We start from the raw sequence: 14963 nt of genomic DNA, 5'->3' as shown, positions 1-14963 counted from the left end.
TCTCTGACGGCTGAATCGGCTTCAGCGGGACCTCCAGCGACCTGCCTGGTGTGGGACCCGCTTTTCCATCTTCGGCCCACCTCCCCTCAGCGTGGCGTTTGGGACTCTTGTTCTCCCTCCCCTGCTCCTCTCAGCAGCTCTAGGGTCTCCTCCTTCTCCAGGGAGGGAGTCGTGCAGTTGGGGGAAAGCCCAGGCGGGCGTGGGCAGAGCAGGGGGTCAAGGGGGGAAGCTGCACGAGGGAGGTTATTGTCGAGGGAAGAGCGCGGCTCTGAGATGTTTGGGGTCTGCACCACGACCCAGTGACTGCCTGGAGTGCCACACGGCTGAGGGAGAAGGCGGTGGGCTTCACCCAGCCGGACTTGTGTCCCAGGCCGTCGGGTCAGGAGCTCCCGGGAGGGGCCTTCGCTGGGCTGGGACAGGCATTTGTGCCGTCAGACCCGTAAACATCATGAGTGTCTCAGAAAAGGCCCCCAGCGTCAATAAAGACTGAGAGTGGAGAGGGACTGAACCTCGTGAGACCCTTCCCTGGGGTTCAAAACCCCACCCTCCCTGCGTGGGGCAAGCTGTCCTGTTACTGGCCCAGATCTTGCATCTGACACCTGAGCCGTACGCCAGGCAGCCAGCCCGCCCTCCCTCCGCCACCTAACAGTGGCGTCCACCCTCGAGCGAGCCGTGTGGCAACACCGCCCTCAGCTCCCCCGTGCCACGTGCAGCCCCCAGACTGGGTCCCTGAGGAGGGAGGTCGGTGTGTCTGTCTGAAGTAAATAGATCTGGGGAAGTTTGGAATTTTCCATAGTTCATCATCAGACTTACATTTGTATAGTCTCTCGAAGGTAAAAGACATTCCACTTGCTCCTCCTGCCTGGGTGTGAGGCGGGCGGGTGGAGGGACAGCATCTAAGGTCAGCCCCGGAACCAGGAGTGAACGGGCAGCTGGGGCGCCTGTGTGTCCAGGTCACCGTGACCGGCTCTCACAGTTGCTAGTGGCCATGGTATGAGACCAGCCGGCTCAGCCTGTTTCTCCCCGTGTCCAGGGAAACTCCAACAACATCGCCACCGTGGACATCTCAGCAGGCTTCGTGGGCCTGGACGCCTATGTGGAGATCCCAGCCATGCTCCTGACAACGTTTGCGACATACACGGGGCCTGTGCTGTGGGCCAGCCACCTGGTAAACTTCCTGACCTCAGAAGCCAGCAGGTGAGGCTCCTTCGTCTTTAATCTGATGGCAGATCAACTCATGTTCCAGAGACGGGGTGCCTGAACCCCAAGGGCTCAAAGGTCTCGATTTTCATCCGTTTCCTTGACCTTGAACAGTCCACGGTGCGTGGCAGGGCTGGTCTCTGTGGGGGCGGCTCAGACACCCCTGCTGGCTTTCTCCAGCTCATACCAAGGTGTCTCCAGGGGGACAAGAAGGAAGGTCTCTCTTCGTTTTCTCTGCCTGCCGGCGGCCTGGCCGGAGCACGGGGCGGGGGGGATGGCGGGGGGGAGGGGGGGTTCCCTTTGGAACAAGAGAACAGGAGATGCTGCTTCTCACTTCCAGGATCCCTGCTGGAGGGAGACAGGAGCCTGGACAGTCCTGAGGGGCTGGCCATGAGGGTGCGACTCCGTGTTGCCCTGTCCTGCCCCCATGAAGTCCAACGGTCACCAGCCCCAAAGGCTCCTTTCCCAGCGGACTGACGGGGCAGCCCACTGCTCTGTCCTGCCCAGCACATCCATGCGTCCACCCCTCCCCTGCCTGTTTACTCCACAGCATTCCCCTCCCCTCGCATGCAGTGCTTCCTTCCTTGTTTATACCCGCTCCCCTCAGAAAGGGGGCTTCGTGAGGAAGGGGCCTCCAGCTTCTACCCACACAGTGACCTCGGTGCCTGGGCCCACCTGGCAGAGTGCAGCCCAGGTGGTGTGTGGCTGCCTGATTCTGCGCTTCCCACACGGGCCCTGGCTCCCCGGTCTGTAAAACGGGCGATGGTGTCGCCGCCGTGGGTTGTAGGCCCATGTGAGGTGCCGCGGGGTGTGAGGCTCCCTTAGTGCCTCTGAACTCCTAACACGCTCCCCTCCGCACCCCGGGGGGTCAGGCGGGTCAGGGAGGCCCCAGGAGGACACTTTGCAGCTGAGGGGAGGGCGAGCTTTCTGCCCCCGCCCCCCTCGGGGCCCGCACCTCCCCGCCCGAGTTAACAGCACAGGCCTCACTGTGGTGACCTCTGACCCCACACTGAACCCGCCCCCGCTTCCTCGGCCCCCTTCACGGGTTCTTCTCAGTCCCACGTGTCACCCCCAGACCAGCTCCTGAGACACAGGCCTCCGGGACCCTCTGCCTCTGCACCAAGCTCACGTCCACATCGGTGGACGGGGCGAAGGTGAGCGTCAGATTTTGGAGCAAGAAAGCAAGGGACGGCTCCCCCTGAGGAGGGCGGGCTTCTGCTCTGAGGCCGCGGCTCCCGGTGGGCTCCACCTGCTCTCCAAAGTGCCATGGCTGAGCCTTGGCTTCCCCAGCGAGAGGCTCTCTTTCCCCAGCCGCAGGCTTCCTGAGGACGAGGAGTGCCTGCGTGTGGCCTCTGGGGTGTCTGTGGGCAGACTCCCCTCTGATCAGCCGCTGCCTATCTGGTCTCCTGCGAGCCGAGCGCCTCTGGCGGGAGCGGACAGACGTGGGGTCGCTGTGGGGGAGCCCAGGACGCCCTTCCAGGCTTTCGTGCTGGACGTGAGCCCACGTCAGCGCAGGATCGCCACCGAGCTGGGGGTTCTTTCATTAGCGGATTCCTAGATGCCCCAGGGGGTGGGTTTGGTGGGGTCGAGTGGCCCAAACTGACCGACAGGTGTCTTTGCATGTCGGGGACCAAGGGGCCGTGAGCCGGTGAGGTGCGCTCACTGCTGCCCCAGAGGGCTGCCTGCCCTGAAGCACGGCTCTCTGCGTGTACCGCGTCTGCAGACCCCAGGTCTGCTGAGCAGGGGGACCCAGGCGGGTGAGGGCCAGACGGTGAGAGCCTGGGCTTCTGTGAAGAGCAGCTTCCTGGGGCTAAATTCACAGCTTGATTTTCCTGGCGCTTCTCATCTATTGCACTTGTACTGGGGAGAAAAAAGACAGATGAAAGCATTTCTTTAAAGTGAGTTGAAGCATTTTAATCAGTTGGAGAGTGTTGTATGACGTTTTCCCTAATTAAGGAATGTTTCTCCTTTATTTTAGAAAAGGTTTTTCTTCATTTTCACTCAAGTTTCACTCATTGTTTCTACTTTTTCTAGTAAAATAAGAAAACTATAACCAGATTAAAGTGGTAGAAAAAGAAAACATATTTCTAATGGCTTAAAATTTGGGCACTGGGTGGCCCGTGCCCCTCTGCTTTGGGAGCTGGCCTCCGGTCTGGAGCTCAGCAGCAGGGACAGCCGAGCGGTCCAAGCTGCAGGTCCTTCGTTCGTCCCCTAGGTCGCAAATTGTCATTTGTTGAGGTTACGGGAACTGTCACCCCACTGGCTGTCGCTCTGGAAGGGACCTCAGTCAGTGTCTTCCGAGTGTGTGAAATCGAAACACAAGGAAGTGAGTGTCCTGAGCTCCCCTCCCTCACTGTCTGGTCAAGAGGGGAGTGGGGTCAGCAGGCTCCCAGCTGAGCACAGACGCCCTGATGCCCCAGGAGAGGGCAGCAGAGCCCGCGCTGAGGCCCGTCATCCGCTAGGCCTTTCCCTAGGGTGCCCTTTGCTGGGTGTTGGGGGAAAGGCCCTGGGGAGGGAGGAGGCAATGCTTCGGGGCCCAGCTCTCCAGGGATCCCCTGCGGGATGGACTGGATCCCAAGTGGGACCCAAGGCGTGGGCGTGAGGAGTCACTCCAGGAGCGCGTGGTCTGGTGGGGCAGCGGCGAAATGAGCCAGTCACAGCACTGCTGTGAGGGGTCAGGACGGCATCCCAGAAGAGGGCCTGCAGGTGGGCGTCGAGGCTGCGTGATGCGTCAAGAAGGAAGCAGAGCGTGCTGCCTGCTGAGGGTGACGGGCAGCTAGAGAGCCCAGCAGGAAGGACGGGCACTGAAGCCCCAGTGGGGAGCCAGCTAGGGCCAGGCAAGGACACCTGCACGCGTGGCGGAGCCCCTGCGCCAGGAGGGGTTAGCAGCAGCGATGCATGTCGCGGAGACTCCGTGCGGGGTGTGAGGAGAGGCGCCAGGACCAGAATCTGGAAAGCCTGGCCCCCGAGGATCTGTGGGTTGACGAGGAGTAAAAGGTGCCTGGGTGGTGGAATTTGTCATCCCGAAATGGTCACAGTCCCCGGAAGGTGCCTTGAAGAACAGGCTAGATTTATGTAATGTGTGGGGATGGCTTGGAAACAAAGGCAGTGCGTGCATGTGCCTTGAGGGGGACTGTTCTTATTTCAGGAGTGAGCCAACATCCCCAGACCAGACCAGACACCCCCGGACACCACACGTATCTCATCCTTGCGTGATTTTCTTTTCATTGTTTATATGTTATAACGTGTATAATTTTAAAATAAATAACTGTAGAATTTGGGGGTGCATTTTTCAAAACTATTTTGCAGATTCTGGTGGCCCTAAGTGACTGGAGGTGCCCGTCTGCAGCTGTCCTCTCCTCGGGCGCCACAGTGCCCACCAGACTAAGTCCCAGGAACAGGAATTACTGTAGTCAAAGTACAAATATCGATTATGTGTGTGTGTTCACGCCTCACGTGAGCCAGAAGTGGCGTGTACTAACGCACGTTTCCCTTTTTATTAACAGCGGTTCGGCGCTGAGTCATGCCTGCTTCTGCTACGCACTGATTTGTTCTATTCCGGTTTCTGCATATATCATTTTTGTGACATCCCTGCGTTATCATTTATTTATATGGAGTGTGTTTTCTCCAAAACTTCTCTATGAGGGAATGCATCTACTCATCACAGCTGCTGTCTGTGTATTCTTCACAGCCATGGACCAAACCAACACAAAGTCTTAGACTAAGTTATTAAAAAGAATATATTTTTTAAACTTTACTGTTTACTTCATGGATTTGTATAATGAAAGAAATCTGTTTAAATGCAAGATCATTCTTAAAAAAACAAGGTGTGAATTCTATAATGTTGATAATAGTTTCCATTTCTTTGACTACCGTACTTGAATTTAGGTTAAATAGTAAGTGGTTTAAAAAGGTCATTTTGAAATACTTAGTTTGGATACGAATTGTATTCCCCTGTTGACAATCACTCCAGAAACTTCTGAACTTTTAATTTCCTCTGGATAAGTTACCCAAATATATCTGTTTAAACTGAAGAATAAAAAGTTTCCAGGTTTGTCACAGTGCACAGGAGCCTCGGAGGGCCTGGGGGCTCTGTGGGACAGGGCTCATCTGCTGCTGGGGTCCCCTCGCAGAGCTCAGGAACTACCGGGGTCCCCAGCTGCTTGGGTTTATGTGGGCTACGTCTGTCAGCATTTATGGCATTTAAAATTAAAACTAAGGCATTCAAAAATATGTATTCATTTGAAAATAAGGTTATAAACCCATTGTGTGTTAATATAACATTTTAAAGAAAAATATTTTTTCCAAAACAAAAATATTGAGTGAGGAGAGTGGCATGGCTTTACATTTTTGAAAATCTAATGTCTGACTTAATTGAAGGTGGTTGCATTCTGCATCTGTCTGTTGTGGTGTGTGTGTGTGGTTGCAGCAGTCGCACAGATACGTCATTGGAAAAGGGAAGAGTACTTTAATATCCTTTTCTGATCATCATGGATGTTCTTTCTTGATACTGCACTAAAATTGGACCTGTGGTAGTTTCTTAAAGGTTAGTTGGAGAAAGAAGAGATGAGCGTGTGTAAAACAGGTGAAGACCTACTCAGGTCTCACCTGAGTGAACAGACTGGCACCCATGTCCGCTGCCAGGTTTGACAAGGACTGTGGCCATGTTAGGTACTGTTGTTGGGGAAAGCTGGGTGAATTGTACGTGGGCCTCTCAGTAATATTTTTATAACTTGTGAGATTCAAACTTTTCAAAATAAAAGTTATTTTAAAAAAGAACAGATCAGTTGCATTGTGGAATCTGCAACCATATCACTGAACTTTCATGCTCTGCTTCATTAAAATCCATTGATCTGTCTTGCTCCCTGAATGGATCTTTTCCGTGGGGGATCGGTCCGCTTCTGCCAGCATGTCCTAAGGGACCTGGTGCCCCTGTGCTGAGCTACGTTAGGGAGGTGCACCGTGACCACAGGCATAGCGGTTTGACCCACTGTTGTTCTTAATGTGCTTGGTGCCCATCACAGGCAGCCTGTAGAGTTTATTCGAAAGAATGAACCTCTGATCGTTCTTGCTGAGGTACTAGGAATTAGAGCCTGATTTCAGCCCCTGAACAAGTATTTGCTTCCTGGGTGCCAGCACATCCTGAGCTCTGGGGAACCTTAGTGAACAAAACAGGCAAAACCCTGCCCTCATGGAGCTGACATTCTAATGGAAGAAGGCAGATAAAACTCAGATCCATTGTCCCCTGCTGAGAAGAAAATAATAAAGAGGGGAAGTGTGTAAAGAGTGGCCAAAATGCTGTTTTTAGAGAGGGTGTTCACAATCAGCTATTCTGAAGAAGCAACTTTGAGCAGAGCCCTGAACAAAGCGAGGACGAGCTACACCTAGGTCAGCACAGCCCCGCGGCAGGAAGGAGCTGAGGGAGATGGGCAAACAGGGAGGGAATGGAGCGGGCTGGCCAGCTGCTGCTGCAAGAGTGCCACAAAGCCAGGACAAAGGGGAACTGACCAGAGTACTGGAGGGGCACGTGCCCCAGGGGGAGCCGCTGAGGAAAGCAGGCAATGCCCTGTCTGCAAGGCCCTTTGCCTGTGACCCTCCCACCATCCTGGACTATTATTACCAGAACTAACCACAGATGAAAAACAGGTGTAGAGGCCGAAAATTCTGTTTGGGGCCACAAAGCTAGTGAATGTGTGGACAGTCTGAGCAGACACTATGAGGCTCTGCTGTGGTGAAGGACGTGGGATGAAGAGTTAAGTGCAAGAGAGCTGGTCCAGGGTCAGTGGCCCTCTGGGCTTAGTGGCCAGCGGAGGGCAGAGCAGCCACACAGCAGGAATGCAGAGGATGAGCAACCTGGGGATGCAGGCAGTGTGTGAGAACGCTCAGGGTCACCCCCGACCTGGTGTGAGAGGAGAAGTCTCCAGACCTCGCCTCCTGGCCCTGTGTCGGAAATGGCAGCATTCCCCCACCCCAGGTGCCCATCACACCCCTCAGTGGCATATGCCACCCATCAATGCACCCTGTCACCTGGCCTCAGTCACAGGCGTCTCTCACCTGGGTTCTGAATAGAGCAGGCCACGGTCATCTTTGAAAGTAAAAACCAGGCAACAGTGCCCTGGTCAAAACCCTTCTAGGGCTCATCTCATTCATTTAGAACAAAACCCAAGCTCCTGGTCCTGGCCTGTGCCGCCCTGCCCTCACCTCAGCAGATGCCCTAGTCTGCAGCCTGCACCAGCTCCTTCTGCACACAAGGCAGTGCCCAGTCGTGTGTGGTACGGTTTATGGAGCTGTGCTTTCCTGCACTGTTTTCTTGACCTTGAACCTTCTTATTTCTCTTTTTGCTGCCCTCTTCCCCCTCCTCCTTTACCTTCCTAGGGCCTGCCCCACCCCACCTTTTTAAGGAAAAATAGTATTTTTTGTCATTTTTTAATTGTAAATACTTCAAACAATGAAGAAAAACACACCTATGATTATGGATTTATGTGTTTCTTAGATCTGTTAGATTTTCTTCATATATTTTAAAACTGTTATTAGACACATATACACTGTTTGGTATATTTTCCTTATATATCTACTTTGTATCATCATGAAATATCCCTATTTATCTCCAGTAATACTCCTTGTCTTAAATTCTATTTTGTCTGATATTAATACTGCCACTCCAACTTTCTTATGATTACTGTTTGCATATATCTTTTTCCATCCTTTTAATTTCAGCCTACTGTGACTGTTTAAAGTGGCTCTTGTAAGCTCAAAATTTGCATCCTGATTTTTTATCCAGTCTGACAATCTCTGCCTTGTAATTGAAATATTTAGTCCATTTACATTTAATGTAATTATTGATACAATTGGATTTAGAGCTGCCATTTTTCTCTTTGTTTCATTTTTGGTCATTGTTATCATTCTTCTGTGTCTCCTTTCTTGTCTTCTTTGGGTTAATTTAATACTTTTTAGTGTTCCATTTTATCTTCACCATTGTCTTTATATTAAACTAACAGACTATCTTTTAGAATAGTTTTTGTTGTATGGAAAAATTCAGTGGAAAGTACAGAGAGTTCTCATGTTACAGTCTCCTCTCTGCGCACACACACACAATTTGCTCTATTATTAACATTGTGCGTTAGTGTGGTACACTTGTTACAATTGATGAGCCAATATTGATACATTATTATTAGCTAAAGTCCATAGTTGACATTAGTGTTCACTCTTTGTCTTATATATCTACTGGTTCTGAGAAATGTATAATGACATATATCTACTGGTATATCATCATATAAAATAATTTCACTGCCCTAAGAATCCCTCGTGCTCCACACCCTCCCTGGAGCCCCTGCTCTTTTTATTGTCTCCATGGCTGGAATCATACAGTCTGTAACTTTCCCAGGTTGGCCTTTTTCACTCAGTCACATGCATGTAAGTTTCCTCCATGTCTCTTTGTGGCCTGATAGCTCATTTCCTTTTAGTGCTGAATAATATTCCACTGTTTGGATGGACCACAGTTTATCCATTCACCTACTGAAGGACTTCTTGGGTTCTTCCAAGTTTTGACAACTATGAATAAAGTTGCTGTAAACATCTGTGACTGGCTAGTGTGCTCAGTGGGATTTCATCCCCACTTGCCACACACCAAGATCTTGGGACACAGTGTAGAGCTGCATGCAGGGACCTGAGCAGAGCAGAGGGAGGTCCCTGGATATTAACTGTGCAGAGACCCCCCCCCCCCGACCCAGAGCCCATGTCAGGAGGGATGAGAGCTCAAGAAGGAGGTCCGTATGAAAAGAAATCCTGGATTACTTGGAACATTTGAACACATGGAGAGAATGTTTTCACTTCTGTCAGAAGTTGGGAGTGGGGCTTCCCTGATGGCACAGTGGTTAAGAATCCACCTGCCAATGCAGGGGACACGGGTTCGAGCCCTGGTTTGGGAAGATCCCACATGCCACAGAGCAACTAAGCCCGTGCGCCGCAACTACTGAGACTGCGCTCTAGAGCCCGCGAGCCACAACTACTGAGCCCGCGTGCCACAACTACTGAAACCCGGGCGCCTAGAGCCTGTGCTCTGCAACAAGAGAAGCCACTGCAGTGAGAAGCCCGCATACCACAACGAAGAGTAGCCCCCATTTGCCGCAACCAGAGAAAGCCCACGCGCAGCAACAAAGACCCAACGCAGCCAAAAATAAAAATTAATTAATTAAATACATTTATTAAAAAGAAAAAAATTAAAAGTTGGGAATGACATGGCCACAGGTTCATGGAAAACATCAGTTAGCTGTTAATTTCAACAAAAACAAGAAAGAGAATGTAGTCGCAGAACCCCATTTACCTCACCTGTGGACAATGTTTATGATCTTAATAAAGGAGAATACTGATTTGACCCCTAAAAATCCAGAAACTCTACTGGGGAGAGAAGGTTGTGTGTCAGGTGGAGGGTATAAAAAACTAGTCCCAATGTTCAATAGTAAGAAATCAGCGGGGGAAGGGATAAATTGGGAGATTGGGATTGACATATACACACTACTATGTATAAACTAGATAACTAATAAGAACCAACTGTATAGCACAGGGAATTCTACTCAATACTCTGTAATAACCTATATAGGGAAAGAATCTTAAAAAAAAAGAGTGAATATATGTATAACTGATTCACTTTGTCATACACCTGAAACTAACACAACATTGTAAATCAACTATACTCCAATAAAAATTTTTAAAAAAAGAAATCAGTAATCGTCTAAAATGGAAATAACCAGCACAGTAATCATTTTTTCCATACATATGGAGGCATATTATCAAAGAAAATGGTTGCTTACAGGGGTGGAAATATGAATAGACAGATAAAACAATAGTACAATTGACTTTCAAATTAGACGTAGTATTAGCTTGACTTAAAATTGAACACTGGATTAGTATAATTTACCACAGTAACAGATTAATCCAGGAAAAAACTGTGGAAGGAAAATCAAAATGGAGTCAGTATTGCTAAGAGAGCTCTGAAATGGAGCTGGGGGCCACTGCGGGAGCTTATACGGTCCCAACCTGAATGGAATCTGACCTTTTGACCAGTTAAGCTCCCAATGAAGGCATCTGCCGGAAACTCCAGATGCTAATCTGACCCTCACCCTAATGACAGCCGTCACTTAAGGACGAATAGCTTCTTTCTTGTGTCAGAGCACAGCCTCATGGCTTTTGCTGTATAAGCCTCTGCCTCTTCTGTTCCCTGGAACACGCTTTTGGTTTTACCTGAATCTGTGCCTCCTGAATTATAATTCTTAAGACCCCAGATAAACTCTTTTCTTAGTTGCAAGCTTCTGTGGCTTTTTTTCCTCTTTGGTTGACAAAACAAATGATCATGATAATCGATGGAAAAATACATAGATAGAATTCAATGCTTATTTATATTGGAAAAAAAAAAAACACACACACACAAAAAAGCAAATCCATCCCCCCAAAAAAACTCTTAGCAAACTAAAAAGAGAAGAAACTTCCTTAATGTTAAGAAAGTTATCTACCAGAATTCCAGGCAAACCTCATATTTAATGACTTAGCTCAGAGAAAAGAAGAGGAGGCCTGTCATTCCACCTCTACTCAACTTTGTGTTGGAGATGTCCGGGAGGGAAAACTTTCCCCTTGTACCCACCTTGAGTTTTTGTGGCTGGACTAATAACATTGACACAGGGCAGATTAACAGGAGACAAAGACAGAAACTTAATTCATGAGCACAGAGGTCTCTTAGAAAGGACTTAAGAAGTGGCCAAAGCAGGCAGCTTTTAGACTTTTTAGACAAAGAAGCAATAAATTTGAGAGTAAGTGACAGGACAAAGAAATTTAGGTTTGGGTGCTTGACTAGGAAGGAGTTTATGGGACTTCTCTGGTGGCACAGTGGTTAAGACTCCGTGCTCCCAAAGCAGGGGGCCCGGGTTCGATCCCTGGTTAGGGAACTAGATCCCACAGGCCACAACTAAGAGTTTGTGTGCCACAACTAAGACTCAACACAACTAAATAAATAAATAAATAAAAAGGAATGTAAGCAAAATTTGGGTTTGAGTAGTAAAGAAGTAAAGGTTTGTTTAGACAGGTTTCTCGCCCTGAATTCCCTGTCTCTGGAGGTAAGGGTGTCCTTCTACGTCCAGATGCAGGGAGGGCACCTTCACGTGGGAGACATTTCCTGCTTTCAGGGCACAGAGAGGAATGTCAGAGTGTCTCTCGTGTGTTGGCCATTTCCTAAGTAACTTTAATTCAAACTAACTAAAATGCCCCTGAGGTGCATTTTTCTACCTACCTTGGGCCCCAGCAGAGGTCTTAGCAAGAACACCTGGATCACTTGCAGAGTGTTTGGAAGCCAAGGACATCATTTACGTCAACTGAAATTTTTAAAGGCACAGCGTGAGAGCTGTGAGTTTCGGTTTTATTCAGGGGCATTACTGATCACAATAGCCTAGGAGACAGTCTCTCAGGTAGCTCTGAGGAACTGCTGCAAAGAGGTAGGGGAGCAGTCAGTATATGTGGAGTTTTTGGCTGGGAAATACTCCCATCAGGGAGTTTGAGCCACCCGTCTCCTCGCGTGGCCCCGCAATAAACCTTTCTCTGCTCCAAACTCCGACGTTTTGGTTGTTTGGCCTCACTGTGCGTCGGGCACGTGGACTTGTGTTCCGTAACAGTAGGTTAACAACTGCAGTGGTTAATGACCTGGCCCTTGTAGAACCAGATGGAAGACAACATTATTAGCCACAGATGATATTGGAAATGGACAAATGATTAGAACTAAAAAGAAATTTTTGCAATGTTGTTGGTTACAAAATTAGTACACCAGGTCAGTAACAGTCTTTACACCAGCAATAACCAAATAGAACATGAAGTTTTTAAAAAGGCAACATTTACAATAGCCACAAAAACTGAAATGCATCTCAGGGAAAATCTAACAAAAATCAGGCAAGGCAGTTACAAAGAAAAGTATTAAGCTTTATTGAAAAACATAAAAGAAGACACAAATAAGTGGAGAGATAGACCTATTCAAAGATGGAAGGACTCAAAATTACAGGATGGCATTCTGCTCAGAATAATGTGTAAACCCATGCAATTCTAGCCCGCGCCCTGGCAAGGTAACACAGGGTACGTGATGGTCTTATCTGAAATGCACACGGAAAGTGCCAAGAGCAACATTCTGAAGAAAGACATCGGACATGCAGTTCAATGGAGAAAAATGAATGATGTGGAAGGAAATTTGTGTAAATATAGAATATCAATACATGTGAGTGTCGGGGAGAGGGAAATTTTCCTGCCCCTTCTAGGTTCTTCCCGCTGGTCTAACAATTAAATTGACATGAGTCAAATTAACAGGAGAAAATCAAACTGTCAATGAAAAGTTAATTAGTCAATCTAAGGAAGAGATGGAAAATTTTATTTGCTCCAAATTTGAGGATGATAACCCATGAAGAGCATCTCAGAAAACTGAGAATCGTTCTGCCCGTTAGAAGTCAAGGCATAGTTACATACGTTTCTTGAGACAGAGGGCTATACATCAAAAGATGTGTTACTGACAGTTCACATAGTCCAGATCTAAGCGGCATCGTGATGGGGCATGTGACCCCTTAGAAGATCAAGACGGAATGTTATCTTTAAGGAGTTGCCTTGTTGGCACTGGGAGAACGTTGCTCTTTACGGTTGGGCAGGTGTTCCTGCCAATGGGGAGGTTTGCTTGACGTATAATGCGTATCCACAAAGCACGGTGAGGGCAGAGAGGAGGCCAAAGGGCAGAGGAAATTTTTTATGTTTAAATTTTTCTTGTCTTGCCATAAAATATGAATTTTATTTCACAAAAGTTTACTAATACGTATACAGGGAGAGACCCAGGAAAACTGACCAAAATGGCCAAAGCCCTCACCTTTAATACCATCCTCAGCTAAAGACAGAAGAGGATGTTTAGGGTGGGATGAATCAATTACGGGCGGTTACAGGAAAAGCACAGTAAACAAGGGTAAGATTGTGGTGCAGATTTCAGTCAGTGCCTTCTCCACCGTTAAGAGTTTCTAGAGGTTTGGTCACCCTCCTCTTCCTGGTACAGAGGTGAAGACGCCCTCACAAATGGAGATTTCCCTTAAAAGTGTAAATGTTTCTTACAAAAGGGAAGGAAATTCCTGCTTGGTTTTCAGAGTTTTCCCCATGTCCTGCTGTTTCTTAGAAAATAACCAGCTTAAAATAATATGCTGTGAGACACATTTTAGGGTGGCAAATTTTGTTCCCCTATGTGAGAGATGATGTTACAAACAGCTTAAAAATAATAGATTTAATAAAGGCACTGAAATAAAAAAGAAAAGGTGTGAGAAAAATTAGCTACCCATACAATAAAGATAAAATGATAAAGGAGATACATGGATAGATGACAGAGAGATACACACACACATCTGATGACAAATTAAAATTATAATAGAGTAATCATAGTGAAACTGAAGAGGACCCTGTGGGGCTCCTGGACACAGAAGCCTTTCTGTGTCCCCTATTTCTTGTTTATAGGGAACAGACTCCAGCCTCCATGACCTTCCCTGAGTCCTAAATGGCTGGTCCAAATAGTTGCTAATCAGGGAAGGGAGGGGATGCAGAGACAAGGGAGGAGTGGCCAAAAAACAATAGCGCAGCCTTGGGGGAGGGTCCTGGTTCCCCTCAAGGGATACACATAACAATATCTTTGGGCCTCCCTGGTGGCACAGTGGTTAAAAATCCGCCTGCCGATGCAAGGGACATGAGTTCGAGCCCTGGTCCGGGAAGATCCCACATGCCGCAGAGCAACAAGCCTGTGCACCACAACTACTGAGCCCTCGTGCCACAACTACTAAAGCCCAAGCGCCTAGAGCACATGCTCTGCAACACAAGAAGCCACCGCAATTAGAAGCCTGTGCACCACAGCGAAGAGTAGCCCCCGCTTGCTGCAACCTGAGAAAGCCCGTGTGCAGCAACAAAGACCCAACGCAGCCAAAAATAAAATAAATAATAATTTTTTAAAAACACCAATATCTTTGAGCTTCTTACAGAACTAAAACCCCCAACAAATGGAAGACGTCAGCATTCTTCATTCCAGAGAAGACCACCTGAGGCCAGATTAAAGGAGCGCAGGCCCTGCACACACCCTGATCCTTACCAGCAACCTGCCTTTGAACCATTATAAAACTCCTCACCAAATCCTCCCGGGTGGGGACACACAGTTTTTGAGGGGCATGAGCTCACTGTGGCCCCCTTTGCCTGGCAAAGCAATCAAGCTCTTCTTCTCTACTTCACACAAAACTCTGTCTCTGAGATTTGATTCGGCACCAGTGCACAGAGGCCAAGTTTTCGGCAACAATAACTCAGGCTATGATCTTGGGCGGCCTTGGCCTGCAGCGACTTGAAGCAGGATTTCGATTCCTGGCCAGAGACTGAAGTCAGGCTGCGGCAGTGAGAACGCTGAATCCTAGCCACTAGACCAGTGGCCAGTGACAAGGCCCTGGCCCGTACAACTTTGCGGAAAACGAATTTCCACAAAGAAACAGAAAGTAGTGAAATAAGTGAAGTGTTTATTAGGAGGAAAAAGAGTACGTGTGAATAGGCACACGGGGAGGCTCAGAGAGAGAGTGGCCTTCGTGGTAGTTTTTTTTGTTTTCTGGGGGTTTTTTGGGGATTTTTTTGTTTTGTTTTGTTTTGTTGTTGGTTTTTTTTTGCAGTACACGGGCCTCTCACTGCTGTGGTCTCTCCCGTTGCGGAGCACAGGCTCCGGACGCGCAGGCTCAGCGGCC

General features: G+C 48.4%; 1 protein-coding gene across 4 annotated transcripts in view; it reads left to right on the top strand.

Annotated features, from left to right (window-relative positions):
• PIGG (phosphatidylinositol glycan anchor biosynthesis class G (EMM blood group)) overlaps window positions 1-5979 on the top strand; it is a 40714-nt gene extending 34735 nt beyond the window's left edge. For 3 of the 4 annotated variants that reach the window (XM_027104021.1, XM_027104023.1, XM_027104024.1), the window contains 2 exons: window positions 1034-1197; window positions 4707-5979. In XM_027104021.1, coding sequence (XP_026959822.1) covers window positions 1034-1197; window positions 4707-4920 — 378 coding nt within the window. In that variant the 3' untranslated portion in view covers window positions 4921-5979. Of the gene's footprint in view, window positions 1-1033; window positions 3527-3879 lie in introns of all 4 variants that reach the window. The other variant, XR_003432329.1, reaches the window with a different exon arrangement.
• Window positions 5980-14963: the final 8984 nt, after the last annotated feature.

This window comes from Aethalodelphis obliquidens, unplaced genomic scaffold, assembly GCF_003676395.1.
Source record: "Aethalodelphis obliquidens isolate GAN/ISIS:26980383/991018 unplaced genomic scaffold, ASM367639v1 scaffold6, whole genome shotgun sequence".
Lineage (NCBI taxonomy): Eukaryota > Metazoa > Chordata > Mammalia > Artiodactyla > Delphinidae > Aethalodelphis > Aethalodelphis obliquidens.
Note: the sequence above shows the minus strand (reverse complement) of the source record. Positions and strands in the feature narration are given on the sequence as shown.